We start from the raw sequence: 17,293 nt of genomic DNA, 5'->3' as shown, positions 1-17,293 counted from the left end.
GTACTTCACAATCAATCACATCTGCTATGATTTAAAATCTGGCAAACATAATGCACACTTTGTATTGAAATCTCCTAGTGACACAAGGGTGTACTTTCAGGCAGCTCAAATAGACCATTCTTGCACTTTTAAAAAATTTAGAATATATTTATTTCATTTATTAACAAGATTTGTATGCCACCTTTCTGCCCAATCAGGGTTAAAACAAAACATTGTAAAAACAAATAATAAAAACAAAACTAAAGTATACATATAAGAGCACATAAAATGGTGATTAAAACCTAGGGAAGGATGGAAGGGTTAGTGAGGGAATGCTGGGGGTGGGGGGGTGGGGGGGGTGGGGAGCCTTCTGATCAGTAGGTCATTGTTTTCTACATCAGTCACATCTGATCAAGGTATGTACACATTCAAGAGCAAATTAAAAGATGCAATTATTTGCTGTTTTTGAAGTTTACTGGTTCATTAGACACAATGGGAAGTATCTTCAGCTGGCTAAGTGCCAGCAATAAAGGAAATCTTACAATGAAAACATCTGTTGTACATGGAGACAATGCAATAACTTGGAAAAAAATAAGGGGCTCACTAAAGATCTGTTTGCTCACTAGCAGAAAAAGAAGAGTTGTTTTTTGTACCCTGCTTTTCTCTACCCCAAGAAGTCTCAAAGTAACTTACTATTGCCTTCCCTTCCTCTCCCCACAACAGTTACCTTGTGACTGTGAGGTAGGTGGGGCTGAGAGAGTTCTGAGAGAACTGTGCCTAGCCCAAGGTCACCCAGCAGGGTTCCTGTGGAGGAGTGGGGAACCAAACCTGGTTTTCCAGATTAGAGTCCATTGCTCTTAACCGCACTACACCATGCTGGCAGGAGACTTTACAGTGAGCATTTAAGCAACAGTTTGTCTGCTGCTGACCATATATATAAATCTAGGGCTGCCGGTTCTGGGTTGGGAAATACCTGGAGATTTTGGGGGTGGAGCCTGGGGAAGGCAGAGTTTGGGGAGGGGAGGGACAGGGACTTCAGCAGGGTATAATACTAGAGTCCATCCACGGAAGCAGCCAGTTTCTCCAGGGACACTGATCTTGGTTATCTGGAAATCAATTGTAATAGCAGGGGACTCCCAGGTGCCACCTGGAGGTTGGCAACCCTATAAATGACACACTGATTTTTTTTTTTACTGTGTCATGACTCCTTCAAGCAGTGCTGCCACCAAGCTCACTCGCAAGTCTACAAATGGAGAAATTCACAACAAACCCTTGATCCCACACGTCAGATAGATGCCTGCTCAGGCTGTGATGTAAACCTATGATAAGTGTTACCAGATGAAGCCTAGGTACAATGAAAATTGGCATTCAAATGAGCCAATTAAACCTATTGCGTAGAGTCATCTGAAGAAGATCGTGATACAGAAGGTAAATACCTAGAAGAAGAATGTCTGTGTTGCAACCTTGACTTCAAATTTGAGTTGAAACAGTTTGTCTGAAGTCTGTTCCATAATCATTTGTTATTTCCTTCATAATTCTGTTAAAGGTGTGTAATAGAGTAGAGCATAAAACTTTCCACTTGAAACAAATACTCTAATTGTGTTGCCAAAAAAATTGGCCGATGATTGTTTTTGTATTTAAAGGCTGAGAGCTGCCAAACAATCAGCTATTACTCATCTAAAGGCAAAGCTTATTGCAGTGCCACTTTAGTCACTGAAAAAATTCAAAAACAGCTTGATATGTACTGAGATATCAACACTTACTTATCTTGTTTGTCATGGTGACCATTTTTAAAGATGGCAGCCAAATGCCTAGATTAGAAAAGTGATCCTCTGAGCTAAAGCTGCACCGTATACACATACATATGGTAATTCAGTCTCCTTCAGCAGGAGACCCCTGCTACTGGAGGTTAATTCCATATCTGCAAGGAAAAGCACTTTTGCAGACTAACAACATACAAAGGTAAGGTTGCCAGCTCTGGGTTGGGGAAATACCAGGAGATTTGGGGGGTGGAGCCTGGGGAGAGTAGAGTTTGTCAAGGGGAGGAACTCATCAGGGTATAATGCCATGGAGTTCACCCTCCAAAGCAGCCATTTTCTCCAAGGGAACTGGAGATCTACTACAATTGATCTCCAGATCAATTGTAATAGCAGATCTCCAGGTACTACCTGAAGGCTGGTAATTTGTGTGCATGTGCGCATGTGCATGTGTGTTGTGTTGACTTTGGCAGGATTCATGTAAAAATCACAAAAATCCAGTGCTAGGGTTGCCAGGTCCCATCGTTCCTCCAGTGGGGGGATTTGCGGGGTGTTCCAGGGTGGATGGGGATGTCACGTGGGGATGCTCTGGTATTCGGGCAAAATTCTATGTTTTTTCCACCCTCAAAACCCATAGAGTTTGCCCAAATACTAGAGTGTCCCCCCACAATGTCCCTGATGTGATGACATCACTTCTGGTTGATGTCATGGCGCAACATCCCTGTTTAGGGGCGGGGCTTCCCCTGCTTGCCAGCTGGTCAATGGTGGAGTTGAGCCACTGAAACTGGGGGATCTAGACCTAGACCTGGGGGCTGGCAAGCCTATCCAGCGCACCCAGTCAACATTTTTGCACCACGGTAGTGTCATAGAACACTGGATCCATGATGTTCACTGTACAGTTTGCGGATACAAATTTGAGCTGTAATTTGGTGGTAGATCTGAGAGGCCCCCACATAACAATCATGAAGTTGGCTTTTACTTTTCCCATCAAAATTGAAAACTATTGTGTGCAATACTTATTCATTTTCTTCATTTATATCTCACCTTTCTCCCCAGTGGGGGCCCAAATGGCCCACATAATTCTCCTCTCCTCCATTTTACCCTCACAACAGGACTGTGATAGGTTGGGGTAGGGTTGCCAAACTCCAGATGGTAGCTGGAGATCTCCTGGGATTACAACTGATCTCCAGGCGATAGAGATCAGTTCACCTGGAGAAAATGGCTGCATTGGAAGGTGGACTCTATGGCAATATACGTCATTGCAGTCCCTCCCCTCTCCAAACCGTGCCCTCCTCAGGCTCCACCCCCCAAACCTCCAGGTATTTCCCAACACACAGCTAGCAACCTTAAGTTAGGCTGAGAGACAATGACAGGACAAGGTCACTTAGAAAGCTTCTACCACTGAACTGGGATTCCAACTTGGCGCTCCCAGATTCTGTATCTAATCACTACACCACACTGGCTCTCAGTGTATACAAATCTATTAAACAGGGATATGCTACTTTATTTCTGAAAGAGGAATGATGTCCCCCTCTCTGGTAATTGCAATTCACAAATAAAAACTGAGCAGCACGTTTATTTACATGACAAGGAGCAGTAGTGGCTTTAGAGGCTTTCGACCAGGGGTGTCAAACCTAAGGCCTGCAGGCCAGGCCAGGCCTGTCCAGGGCTCTTATCTGGCCCACAACCAACTGGTGCGCCAGAGGGAACAGGAGGCTGCCCAGGGGAGTGGGCGGAGCCATTCCGATTGTTGCTTCAGCACTGCGAAATAACCTCATCCGCAGCAGGCAAGCAGAACCCCTTTGCTTCAGTGGCAGCCTCAGTGGCAAATTCGGAGTCGCCACAGCCACATTCATGCTGGTTCAGGGTTCCAAGGTGAGGCTGCATGTCTCTCTGCTTGGCCTGCAGCTCCGTGGATGCTGTCCCGGATGGCTGTGGGGATCGGTGTTTGCACATGGGGGGGTGCAGACGATCCTCTGCTGGGGGCCTGCTGGCAGTCATCACTGCCGCTGTATTTGCACCCCCATGCTGGAGCTGTGCTTTGGCCAGGGGAGGGGCTGTTCTTCAGAAATTTCTTCCACACATCGGGGGCCTAGTCCTGCAATGGAGCATGCAACTCGGCGGCACGACCACACGGACTTGCAAAACAGCTTGCTGATGATCTCTGGCTTGAACCCCCCACCTAGCATCACCTGACCATGGATCACCTGGTGGCCTCGGCTGGAGGCAGCTGCTGCCACATGGGCATCTCTAGCTTATTGGGCTTTGCTTGGCCTGGGTCCCGCTGTGCACTGGGCCACTGCCCCACTTCTACTGGGGGGGGGCTTAGTTCAGCTCATATTCCTAGTTTCCTTCCATGGTGGCTTGGGGGCAGGGGAAGCTCACAACACACATCTGCTTTTTTGTTTTTACCCTGGGACCCCAGCTCATAGCATTGGCAGCAGGCGCAGGAAGGGGGTGGCCTCCTCTCCAAGCACTGTGGGGCATCTGTCCAGCATTGCACGCCTGGCTCTCCAGTCTGCCCTTGTGGGTTTTCCTCTGCATCCCCCCCCCCAGCCCATGGGGCCTTTCAGTGAGAACACACTAACTCAGAGCTTACCTTTATAAAGTTTCTATCTCCAGTACATGGTATTACATTTTATGGCACGCATGGCCCAGCCTGACGAAGTGACATTTGTGTCAAATCCTGCCCTTGTAAGAAATGAGTTCAACACCTCTGCTTTAGACATTCTTACACTTGAAACTGAAGCATATTTTATTACCCTTTCCCAGGAGACAGGATATAAAAGGCACCCTTGGTATTTCAAACCTTATCAATAAAACAGGGCATCAACACAGATAATCACCCCTAGAAGCTTTAATGGGCCCAACGACCTTGCTTAAACACACCAAGACAAACAATCTACTTCCTTTGTTGTTCAGTCGCACAGTCGAGTCCGACTCTTCGCGACCCCATGGAACAGATCACGCCATGCCTTCCTGTCTTCCGCCGTCCTCTGAAGTTTGCTCAATTTCATGTTCGTTGCATCTATGACACTGTCTAACCATCTCATCCTTTGCCGTCCCCGTCTTCTTTGACCTTCAATCTTTCCCAGCATCAGGGTCTTCTCCAGTGAGTGCTCCCCTGTCATTTGGTGGCCAAAGTATTTGAGCTTCAGTTTCATTATCTGACCTTCCAGGGAACAGTCAGGGTTGATTTCTTTTAGGATTGACTGATTTGATCTTCTTGCAGTCCAAGGGACTCTCTTCTCCAGCACCATAGTTCAAAAGAATCTATTCTTCGGTGCTAGGCCTTCCTTATAGTCCAACTCTCGCAGCCATACATGACTACTGGGAATACCATTGCTTTGACCATACGGACTTTTGTTGGCTTCCTTGGTTCTTATGTATTCTATACTTGAAGCTCCTGCAGTTAATTCGGATTAAGGAAGTTTAGGCTAGGGCCCCTCTTTTCACACTTTTCAGATCGCAATTAGTGAGCTCTCCCTGTGGATTGCAGTCTAGAAAAGTTGACGCACTTTTCTTTACAGTTCTGTGTGCCTGACCTAAATGGAAAGATCCTGACTTTGTCAGCCACCGCTTGTATAAATGGGGTCTTGGCCAGCGATTAAAACACAGTTGTCTTTCCAATTGGAAAATGCGTGGGGCAGGGGCTGCTAGCATATGAGGCTCAAGGTACAACAGAAAGGGCAAGCCCTGTCTCACGGCGTTATGTAAGCCGACAATTCCCTTATCTCCTTGTCACGGAGTTCAGTTCCCGTCCTTGCAGGAGGGAGTTTCCCAGCCTTAGCAACAGTTGCTGAAGGCGGCGCCATAACAACAGCCGCTGGGAGGCAAAGGCCGCGGTCGTGTCGCTCTCCCGCGAGGCCTGCCCTTTAAGAACTACAATCCCCATTATGCCGCGCGGGAACGCGTGGGCCGCTCTTAACGCGTCGTCTCAAAAAAAAAAAGAGAGAGAGAGAACGGGAGGCGGAGCTAAAAGGAAGGGGGGGTAGGGGTGTTGGGTCCGTCTTTCCCCTGCCGTGTCCCCTTTTCTCAGCTCGGCGCAGACGCCATGTTGGTTTGAAGGGAAGATGACAAGAGGCGGCTGCAGTAGTAGCGGCAGCGGTGGCGGGCGAGGGGTCCCCCAGAGCGGCTGGTGCTGAGGAAAGGGCTCTCGTCTCCCCCCTTCTCTTCCCTGCCTACTTGTCCGCTCCGGCGCTGAGCGAAAGGGGCGAGCGGCTCGGTCGTGTCAGTTGTGGGGGGGTTAAGCCAACCGTCTGCTGAGCTGAGGGAGCCCCTGGAAGAGGAGGGGGAGGAAGAGGCGGAGAGGGGACGGCGAAGGAGCAGCAGCCACGGCGGCGGCGGCGATGAGAGCAGAGACCTGAAGGGAAGAAGCGGCGGGTGCTGCTGCCGCTGCTACCCCAAGAGGCGACTGCGGTTTAAATCCCCCCTTGAGCTGCCGCTGCTGCAGTTTGAGGGGGGAGGGTGTTGATTCTTCTGTCCTCCCCCCCCTTTATTTTCCCTTCCCCCTCCCTTTTGGGTGCTTGGGGGACTCAGTGTTGCAAAGCCTCCAGGAAGGGCCCGAAAGAGGAAGAGAAGCGGAACCCTGCCCCTGCCAAGCTTCTTATCTCACTTTTACTTCGGGAGGATTGTGAAAGGGACGGGGGGGGGGGGGCGGGGGACTAGGAAACAGCCCAACAACTTCGGGTCCGGATCAGGAGGAGGAGGAGGAAGGACGGTCGCTTTACTTTATCTGCCGGAGTGCCTGTCGCACGTCTTTAATGAGGTGACTCGGACGCAGAACTATCCTCTGAATCATCCCCGTCATTCATTATTGGCCTGAGCTGGAGAGGAGCGACAGAGCGGTGGGGGGGAAGCCTCCACACAATTCATGTCCTTGTGTACTTCTGCCTGGTCTACCTGGCACTGCTGCTTGGTGGTGCTGCTGCTGACAGGGATCTGCTGCCATCTCTGGTCTCCCTGGTGTTCCTTTGCTGATCGAGCCATTTAACGCCGGTTCCTCCTGGATTTTTCCTCCCCGGTCCAACAGTTTCCTTGCTGTGGTTCAGCTACTTTTATTGTGGAGGAGAGAAAAAGAAAAAAGAAAACTCAGAACTTAACAGACGCCAAAGATTGGTTGGCTGGAAGATCGCTTTGCTGTATGATCTTGGCTGGCTTATAAGAATTTCTTGTTTTGTGTTATTTGAGACCGGCAGGGTAATTTCAAGATGTCCAGCAGTGTCCCATCTGATATGGTAAGTCCATAATTGGCTTTATTTCCAGGAGTACAATGGGGGGCAGCCATGTGAGCAAGGGAGATCTGTTGGGAGAACGTTTTGATTGATTATACTGGAATTAATTTATCTCTTCCGCTACATTCTTGTTCCTGTTTAGCATAAAATGTTTTGGACTCTGATATGGGCAAAATATATTGTTTTAAATGAAATTAATACTATCTTTTAAATTTGTGGTTACTTACCTGAAACCAGTTGAATTCTGACCATTTCCCTGCTTTTTCCATTCCTCCTTTTTAACTTCTTGGTTCTAATGGAAAAATTAATGTCATTGGAGAGTTTCATAAGGCTAATCGACTTATGCAATATTAAAAGCTGTGGGCAACTGTGGTCCTTATCACTTCTTTTCAAGGACAACCAAACTCTCTATGGTGGGCTGTTCTTAAACCAATATTGGATAACTTAGATTAGGAAAACCCAGCAGTGGTCTGTCTAGATACGTTTTGAAATTTGATCAAAAAGAGTTGAAAGCTTAGTTTTAGGAGGATACCACCTACAGGTATACTTAAGAACAAACAAGCCTGTGTCTGTCACATATCTCTGAACTCAAGAGCTACTTTCCTTCTGTATGCTACAGAAAAATATCTTTGGGTTTTTCACATTCAAGCGTAAACTTGGCGTTATGTTGTTACTGCTGTGCCATGCCACTTAAGGATAATTGGTTATGGTTTCTGAGTACTGATGTGCCAGTCATGCTTTGTATATGTAGCTAATTAGGCTTTTCAGGCCATAGTCCATGTTTGGCATTAAGATGTTTTTCCTTTGGTGCTGCACAACAGGAAAAGTGTAATTTGTGACAAAGGCAGTAGTATAATAGTTTAAATGCTGCATATAAAGCCTTTTGCTCAAAGTGACTTTGACAAGAATTGTGGTGGGAAATGACCTAAAACAACAGAAAACATAACTCATGATTTCAAGTTCAAATTCTTTTGTCTGTCAGATCTTTTCACAGGAGTTGTGGCAATTTGTCAGCTATGGTGGTAGTTCTATAGTTCCCTTGTAACCTTTTTTTTAGCTTTTAGATCATGAAACTCAATGAATTTGCTTTTTAAAATATCTTACTGAATATGTTAACTAAAGACTGTTACATCCCAGGGAATTTCAGTAGTAAAATTAAAGAAAACATTTAAATGGATCTTCGAAACACTTTACTTTGACTGAATGCCATCCTATCACCTCTAGGGAAATCTAGATACATACAGTTGAAGCGTAACCGAAGGTGTTTTTTTTCTGTTGTGATGACATTTTTGTTTCCTTTGGGATGGGTAGGATAGATGTTTGTTAGGTTGTGTCTTCATTTATAACTTGAAAATTTTGTAGTTTGTATGTTTGTCACTTCATTCTATTATTGCAATGTGGGATGTCATTTTTTTTAATTAATAGTTTGGGTGTTATCAGTCTTTTCCCCATGAAGAGTTAAATGATGCTGGAAACAATAGGTTATTAAGGCTACTTTGGGTTCTTAGAAAATCTGATTACATTTATCATTTGGAAATGTCTCTGCAATGCAACAGTTAAAACAGTTTTTAAATCTTAAAGATATTCAGGCCTGTGTAAGAGTCTGAATATAACTGAATTCAGGCCCTTAAAGACAAAACAGGTCAATCCATATACAGCTCTTACCAGATGATCCATAAAATGTGAGGAAAGCAAGCTACAGCCATCCTGATTATATGTCACTTGTGTGCAGGAACAGACCCAATATAACATGATACCAGAGGTGTTTGTAGGACATATGGTGTTATAAACCTTCCCGTCATTTATTATGAAATATTGGTGTTTGACCACTCATACTTCATCTAAAATATAAAAATAGAATATAACTTTAGTGTGCTGGAAGCTTTGATCTTTTATTTCAATCACATTTGATATCTCTTTCAACTACTGTCATTTACTCACTAAATATTTCAAAACATTAGTCTTAAAGCAATTAACATAATAATCCTGTCATTTGCATTCTATTAACATATGATAATAGCTGCAAACTAAATTCCAGACATATCAAGTATGAATTTGTACTGTTGATGTAGCAACGGATGTTGCACAAGGTTAAGGTCTAATAAACCTTTGAGAATGTTATCTTTTCCGTGAAGTTCAGTATAGTTTCTGCACATACATAGCAGTCACTGCTTGCAGAAGGTACTAAAAGAGAAACCAGGACATTTTCAGGATGTAATTGAAAGGCATTGAAAGGATGTTGCTAGCCCCCTTTGTTCATGTACTTTGGAACAGCTATTGTCTAGAAATTTAGTATTTTTGTTTTAGTTTCTTAGTGTATGAAAATGGGAAAATGCACATCAGGTAAATGCAGGAAATGTATATCAGATGGAGAGGAACCCATTTTATTTTAGGAAAATCTGGAGGATACTTTAAGTGTGAGCTGGAGCTCCATCATTATAGGAAGCAGATTTTACAGGTCTACTCAGAATCCTACTCAAATTTACTTACTCCCAGGAAAGTGTTGTTAGGATTATACTGCCAATTACTTTTCAACTGCAGTAACCAATTTTGACATACAATAAACTAGGCAAGTGACCTTAAACTGTCAATCAGGAGTCTATAGGCTGTATTGTCCTTACTTTGATATATCCATAGCCTCTTCCTTTTGAGTGATTCCAACTGCTTTATAATTCAATACAATATTTTAGGGTTTTGTAAGGTGCTACTACTACACTGTAGAAGGTGGAAAACAGGAAGGCCTGGCATGATCTGGTCCATGGGGTCGCGAAGAGTCGGACTCGACTGTGCGACTGAACAACAACAACTACTACACTGTACAGCTGAACTAGCTACAGTCAGCTGCTAAGCTGGTGCTGTTTCCCACCATTATCAGTGGTGTGACTGGAAGAAGAAACAGTCCCCTTGAAAAAGCCAGGTTAGCAGCTTGGGAGTGCTTTGACATAGTGGTCACCTTAAGAAACCAGGTGGCTGCTGTGGCTAGGTGTGCGTTTGCCCAGCTCTGGCTGGTGCGTCAACTGCGTCCGTTCCTGGGTCACTGAGATCTATCCACAGTGATTCACATGTTACTTCCATCCAGACCGGACTACTGCAATATGCTCTACTTGGGGCTACCCTTGAAGAGGGTTTGGAAGCTGCTGCTAGACTACTTATCACAAACATATGTTCCTAGTACTACAGCAATTACACTGGTTACCAATATGCTTCCAAACCCAATTCAAGGTGTTGGTTTTGTCCTTTAAAAGCCCTACATGGCTTAGAACTGCGATATTTGAAAGACCATCTATCCCATATGTTCCTCCGTGGGAATTAAGGTAATGAGGAGATGCCCTCCTGACTTTCCCACCAATTAAAGATGCTTCTTTGGTAGGCACATGAGAGAGAGCCTTTTCTGTTGCAGCCCCACAGTTATGGAACAGCCTTCCCAGGTAGGTGTATCTGGCCCCTTCAATGTCAATCTTCAGGAGGCAGCTGAAGACAGTTTTATTTAGGACTGCACTTAAATTGATTTAGCTTTTATTATTGGCAATCCTAATTGGAGTTTTCAAACTGATTTTTATGGGTTTTATAGTAGTCTTTTTTATTGTGTGCTTTAATTTATATTGTAAGTGGCCTTGAGTTCCGTAAGGGAGAAAAACAGCTAATAAACATTTTAGATAAATAAAATAAATAAGCAAGTGCATTGTAATACCATTGTGACAAGAAGATCCTCTGTGCCTGGATTGTCTTCCAGAAAAATATTGTGAGTGATATATATGGGATGCATGGATAGGGGCTAGTCTCTTCCTGTCTGTTGATCTTTGAGGATTTTTCCAAGGTAGTGCCTAATGAGTGCTACAGGCATGAAATTCTGGTGTTGAGAGCAACTGGACTACAAAAATGCAGGCCAAAGTTGAGTTGTTTGTATGTGAATTTTCGGTTAGCTGTTATATGCACTCCCCCCCCTCCAGTGGTGTATTTCCTAGACACCTTTTAAATTCACAAGTTCATGAGTGGTGAAGAGTTTTTAAAAGATGAACTTTCAATGTAGTGATTTTTAGTTGCTGTGATTGCTATGGAGGAATCTGAAAATGACTTAAAGAAGCGAAAGGGTTTCCCCTTAATGCTACTGTTTCTCTTCCTTAAGAGGCCTGAAATGAAAATGTCTTTCATAGAGCTTGAAAAAACCCAGATGTCAGATTGTCCATGGTGTCAGATTGCCCTAGAAATTTCATGTCACAATGTGTTGTATTGCATGTCATAATACTCGTGCATGACTTTCTTGTCATTGCTTGTTCATGTATTAATTTTATACCCACTGGTAGTACATTAATCCATTAACCAATTACTTTATGTACAGGCTCCATGTTCAGTTTTTTAAAGCAGTCATTAAATTATGAGCAATTGGGGGAGTAGTTTGGTTTAGGGTCGGAGGTTAGCTTTTTATTGTGGTGATGACAAACAGAGTTGCTTACCCCAGATTTATTCGTGTATGGCATAGCTTTAATACAGTTACAAGAAACTATGAAGAATTGAGGCTTAGGTTTTGTTGTAGCAATAATGAGAAAATTTAGTCATTAAAAGACAAAACTATAAAACTCCTAGAATCAAATAAAACAGGTCCATTGATTTTTATGGAGGTTGAGACTATTTCAAGGATTGTTGTAAAACGTCATTTTTTTTCAAATATGCTGTCAAAAACTGAAAGCATAATATTGTCATGGTTTTTTTTCACTTCAGCCAGACAGTAATGCTCAGTGGATCCCATTAAAAGTTTGTGTCATAACAGAAATATGTTTGAGTTTGTCCTAGACATAGGTATGGTTATATAGTTAATGAATGTTAGCCTGGTAGGTATTATGACAATGCTTTTTGTTATGTTCCACCTCTAAGTCATACATTTTTCTCTAATATGACAAAGTTGGGCTTGTTAATTTCCTGTTTCCAAGCAGCGTAAGCTAAGCATCTCTGCAGTTGTGTGCAAGTGATTCTTGAAAAAAGTCTGCAAATTTGCTGGGATCAAACTGTGGCTGAAATGTCTTAATAGTCTTTATTTTGATAGGTTAAAACAGGTTAAAACAGTTGGGCCTCGTGGAATTAAACTTTATATATATGAGGAAAGAATGCTGAAGACTTTTAGGGTATATATAGGAATCTCTTATGGGTAAAGCCATTAGGGTTTGAAAACAAAAAAATTTAACAGTAACCTGGTAATCAGGTAAGCGACGTGACATCCCATTAATTGTACGAAAAATTATTTAAAATATAGTGATGTATATAGTACTCCAGAAAAATATCTTCCCTGAGGCTGAACAGTTCAAGACTTCTTACTATACAGAATCACAATTAAAAATAGGTTATTTCCATATTGGTTGGCACCTTCCCATTTTGTGTAGTTTGAGTGTTGTGGTGTTGTGGTCCGGCAGGGTTCCATACCACTCAACTGCTTCTGAATTCTGCTTAACTCCTGATACAAATGATACTTCTGAAAGCCGTTTTGCTATTCTTGACATATTTCAGTGTAAAACACCCATCTTTTATTAAACAAATTTAGCCCAGTTATCTTGTGCAAAGTAATATGTTATGCAAATTTAATGAATAGTCTTGAATTTTTTAACAATGGAAGTTAGTATAATACCTATATCTTTTCCTAGTTTTGGCTTGAACTAGTTTTCTCAGGAAGGTTTCCCCCCCCCCCCCAAGAATTCAGATATGAAGAAATGCTGTTTTAAGAGCTGCCATAATCAGCTGTGATGTGTTCTTCTGCTAGTAATGGCGCTCTTCACGGGTGCACTTGTGTTATGGGACTTCTCCCAAGGAACTCTTTCAGTCTGATACTGGAATTTTTTAGGCACTTGTATTTATTTACACTCCCATTTTGTCCCACAATGGAAAGCCAAAGTGGGTTGTTCTCCTCTCCTCCATTATTCTCGCAACAACCCTGTGAGGTAAGTTAGGCTGAGAATGTATGACTAGTCCAAGGTCACCCAGCACCTTCCATGGCATAATACATGGCCTTCCAGATTTTAGTCTGACACTCTAACCTCTATACAACTTGATTTGCCATGGTTTGCTAATATTAGTATTATTAAAGGTAAAGGTTCCCTTGTTCGAAAGCCAGTCGAATCCAACTCTAGGGTTGCGGTGCTCATCTCTGTTTCAAAGCCGAAGAGCCAGTGCTGTCCGAAGACGTTTCCGTGGTCATGTGGCCGGCATGACTAAACACCAAGGCGCACGCAACGCTGTTACCTTCCCACCAAAGTGGTACCTATTTATCTATTTCTTGCTTTCGAACTGCTAGGTTGTCAGTATATTGTTAGTTATTATTATTAGTATATTGCTTCCATTCTAATATGATAGGGTTTTTAATAGTATTATGCTTTTTTGTTTGGCTTGTAGGCCAGAAAACAGGGTAGAAATTGCAACTATAGCCAGAGATATAAACTTTTATTAATAATGCACAGGATATCTTCAGCTGTTTTGCTCCTTGTTTGACATCCATAGTTAGGGCTACTGTTTCCCCCCCATTCAAATAGTCTGCAAGCTCTGCTCACTTTTTTTGTGATTGTGTCATCACATTGTTGAATATAGAGCCGGAGCATCAAATTTTCAATGGCATGGGCTGCACACAATATTGGAGTGTGATTATGGGGGTCTATAGAATACTGCTTGTCATGCTTTTGGTCTTTCTTCAAGACTTCTTTTGGACTGATCTAGAATTAGCAACCCTCATTAGTCTGTTCCCCCCCCCCCCACCGCTCCAAGGCTAGCTAATCTGACAGTCCACCCCTTCAATAATAAATTCTTCTGTAGACTAATACAGCTTCATCTTTCCTGGCCTCATTCCTGCCATATTTTGTCTCTTCACTCAGCTCGGGCCGTGGTCACATGGTCATTTTGATCGGGTTTCACTGCTGTTCCCTCTTGCATTTAAAATTGCTTATCAGACGGCCACATCCGTCTCCCACACCAAAGTGGGTTCACTTGCGCTATCTTCCTGGTTCCCTAGCGAGTTTTCCTACACCCAGAAAATCAAGTACTTTCCGGATATTTGTGCTTTGAATCTGCGATTTTGCTGATCTGGACAGCCATCTTTCGCAATTATTGCAATTAGGTCATCTGAACGTCCTTCTCACCATGTTTTCCCCCCAAGCTTCCATCGTTATGCGCATGAGCAATCCTGCGCTGAATAAATTCAATGTTTAAATGTTCAAACGCACATACAGACTCCAGTGCTCAGTTGTACGTTGCTGGTTAATTTTGTTTGCTGTTGGGGGGGGGGGCTTCAAGAACAAGGGAGTAAAGCAAGTCCCGGTGGGAGTGGTGATTCGGCCATGTGTATATGCACATGTGCAAAGCCAAATTTTTTTAAAAACAAGCCGTGCCGCCTAAGTGGGAGTGCAGCTATCTGAATGGTACCTGGAGCCTCATTGCGCGATACAAGCGGTCCAGGGAGGGGGAGGGATGTGTGGTCATCCCAACCCAGAAAAAAAATATTCCTGATCAGATCTACAGCGGGAACAGATCGCAGTAAGCTTGCCATGTGACCACACCTTCAGAGTGCCTGCTCTAAATCCACCTCTCTTAATTGTGGTTATCTTGTCAGCCCTTTCCTTCAGGCTCCACACTGGCTTTCTGTCATCATGTCAGTTCCAGGTGCTAGTCCTCACTTTTAAAGTTTTTCACTCTATACACCAAACTGGAGCCCCCTTTTCCACCACCTCTTATTCCCTAGGTTTCTGCCAGGTTTAGGGCTCTGTGTCACTGCCTCATTTCCACTCTCTAAGCCTAGTGCTGTGGTGCTTCCTGCAGCTTAAATCCTATGAACTGTGATTGCAGCAGAGTTAGAAAGAGGAACTTTGTTGCTTCCCTTCCCATTGGAGCCCCTGGACATTTCTGCTCTATCCTGAAGAGCCCTGAGGAATGGGGTTGGGCTCTGTTCCTGGAGGATAGAAATTCCCACCCTTGTGTGAGCTCTTGCTCTGTGAAGAATTCCCACAAGCATGGATGATTTCTGCCAGTCGCAGCTACCAGTGCTGGATCATTCTCAGAGGTCTCCTGAGCCTTGAAAGCAGTTGGAGCAACTCAAGGGACTATGGAGTGGGGAATGATTTCAGTTCACCATCTGGAGTTTTAGCTTTAGTTATTGGTAACTGTTATATTTTAATTGTTGAGTTTTTTGTTTTTATTCACTGTTGTACGTTGCCCAGAGCCCTGCAGTAGCAGGGATGGGCGATTCAAGAATCTAATAATAATACATCGAAAGGTAAAGGCAGGAATCTCCTTCTTACGAACTCTGCTCTATTAATGGTTTGTTAGATCCAAGATTATTTTTGGAATCGTCTTGCAGTATCGGTGTGCTCCTTCTTCAAATCCTGATCAAAATAGCCATTAACATTAACAAACCTTACCGTTAACACAGGACTCAACACATCTTAGATGCCAGGTAGCAGAGGCAACCGCAAGCTGGCTCTTGGCAGTTTTTACAGCTTTATTATGATGGATGATTTGAGAAAGCCCAGCATAGGCAGCGAAGCATTGCAGAGTTCTCAACTTTCCCTGATGGGGTTTGCCTCAAAGGTGCAAAGGATGGGGTTTGCCTCAAAGGTGCAAAGGGGCAATTTGCTCTGCACCAAACTGGAGAATAGGGCCAGTCTGATAGGAATATTTACTCAGACGTCCCACTTCTTTTGAGACCTTGCCCCATATGACTGTTTATAGGATTGCAGCCTTGAACATATCTCACTATCCAGCACTCTCAAGGATGACTCATGAAAGCTCATGTTGGAATAAATGTTGTTAGTTTTTAAAGGTGTCACTACTACCAGCCTTGCAACAGATTCCTGTGTATCATCACAGCACCCCCTCTTTTTTTATCACAGTGACAAGAGAAGGATGTTTCTCTAAGTTTTAACTGTTCCTCTAAGACTTGCTACCTGGATACCAACATGTGGACTGGTTGATTTCCTAAGTATTCATGAAACTGTCCCATTTATGCCCAACAAATGTGCATAACAATGGACTAATTTTAAGCAATCTAAGAATAGTTTATGTTTGCTGTGTCCTTTAAAGATTAGGAAAGGTTTTAGTTTTGGTTTCCCAAATATATTAAAGTAAATGCTTATAGATTACTTAGCATCTAACTCTGTCATTGATTTTGCTAACCTGCTGCTAAAACTGGGGATGTGTTCTGGCAGTTGATTAGAGAGCTGTTCTTTGAAAACAAACTTAAATCTGATTTGTTGCTGATTTCTGCTAAAAATGTTTTTTTTCCAATTCCAGTTGCCAGGGAGCTTCAGTCTGATCATATCATATATACTCAGAACCAGGTCCTACTGGGTTTAATGGCACCTACTCCTATAACTGTGTAGGTTTACAGAGGGGTAACTGTTAGTCTGTTGTAGGAAAAAACGTAAATCAAGTGGCACGTTAATGACTAACATTTATTCCAGAATGAGTTTTTGTGACTCAGAGCTCACTCCTACAGTTTATTGTCTCACATGCATTCAGCATAGGAAAAGGTGGCAGAGGTGGGCTTTGGTGTGAGGTAAAGAAAGTGTTCTTTGTTGTCTCTGGCAGCCATGAGCTGCATCTCTCTGAAGCAGAGGTTTTTGCAGGGTCTAGCAGCCTTCCTGTTCTTTGGAAAATTTATGTCAGTCTCTTTGTTTTTAGTTTTAATGTCAAAAGGCAAGTTGCATTGCATGCGTTTGGGCATCCTACCTGTAGGATTAATTGGGAAGGGGTTGTTGTTGTTGTTCAGTCGCACAGTCGAGTCCGACTCTTCGCGACCCCATGGACCAGATCACGCCAGGCCTTCCGGTCTTCCACCGTCCTCTGAAGTTTGCTCAACTTCATGTTCGTTGCATCTATGACACTGTCTAACCATCTCATCCTTTGCCGTTCCCGTCTTCTTTGACCTTCACTCTTTCCCAGCATCAGGGTCTTCTCCAGTGAGTGCTCGCTTCTCATTTGGTGGCCAAAGTATTTGAGCTTCAGTTTCATTATCTGGCCTTCCAGGGAACAGTCAGGGTTGATTTCTTTTAGGATTGACTGATTTGAACTTTTTGCAGTCCAAGGGACTCTCAAGAGTCTTCTCCAGCACCATAGTTCAAAAGAATCTATTCTTCGGCGCTCGGCCTTCCATATAGTCCAACTCTCGCAGCCATACATGACTACTGGAAATACCATTGCTTTGACCATGCGGACTTTTGTTGGCAGGGTGATGTCTCTACTTTTTATCATGCTGTTTAGGTTCGCCATCACTTTCCTCCCAAGGAGCAGGCGTCTTTTAATTTCATGGCTGCTGTCACAGTCTGCGGTGATCTGGGATCCCAGGAACATGAA

General features: G+C 43.5%; 1 protein-coding gene across 1 annotated transcript in view; it reads left to right on the top strand.

Annotated features, from left to right (window-relative positions):
• Positions 1-5,707: 5,707 nt before the first annotated feature.
• The window catches only part of UBL3 (ubiquitin like 3), a 72,200-nt gene continuing 60,614 nt past the window's right edge, over positions 5,708-17,293 (top strand). The window contains exon 1 of the mRNA XM_015425586.1: positions 5,708-6,973. Coding sequence (XP_015281072.1) covers positions 6,947-6,973 — 27 coding nt within the window. The 5' untranslated portion in view covers positions 5,708-6,946. The remainder of the gene's footprint in view (positions 6,974-17,293) is intronic.

Source organism: Gekko japonicus, unplaced genomic scaffold, assembly GCF_001447785.1.
Source record: "Gekko japonicus isolate JY-2015 unplaced genomic scaffold, Gekko_japonicus_V1.1 scaffold913, whole genome shotgun sequence".
In the NCBI taxonomy this organism is placed as follows: Eukaryota; Metazoa; Chordata; class Lepidosauria; order Squamata; family Gekkonidae; genus Gekko; species Gekko japonicus.
Note: the sequence above shows the minus strand (reverse complement) of the source record. Positions and strands in the feature narration are given on the sequence as shown.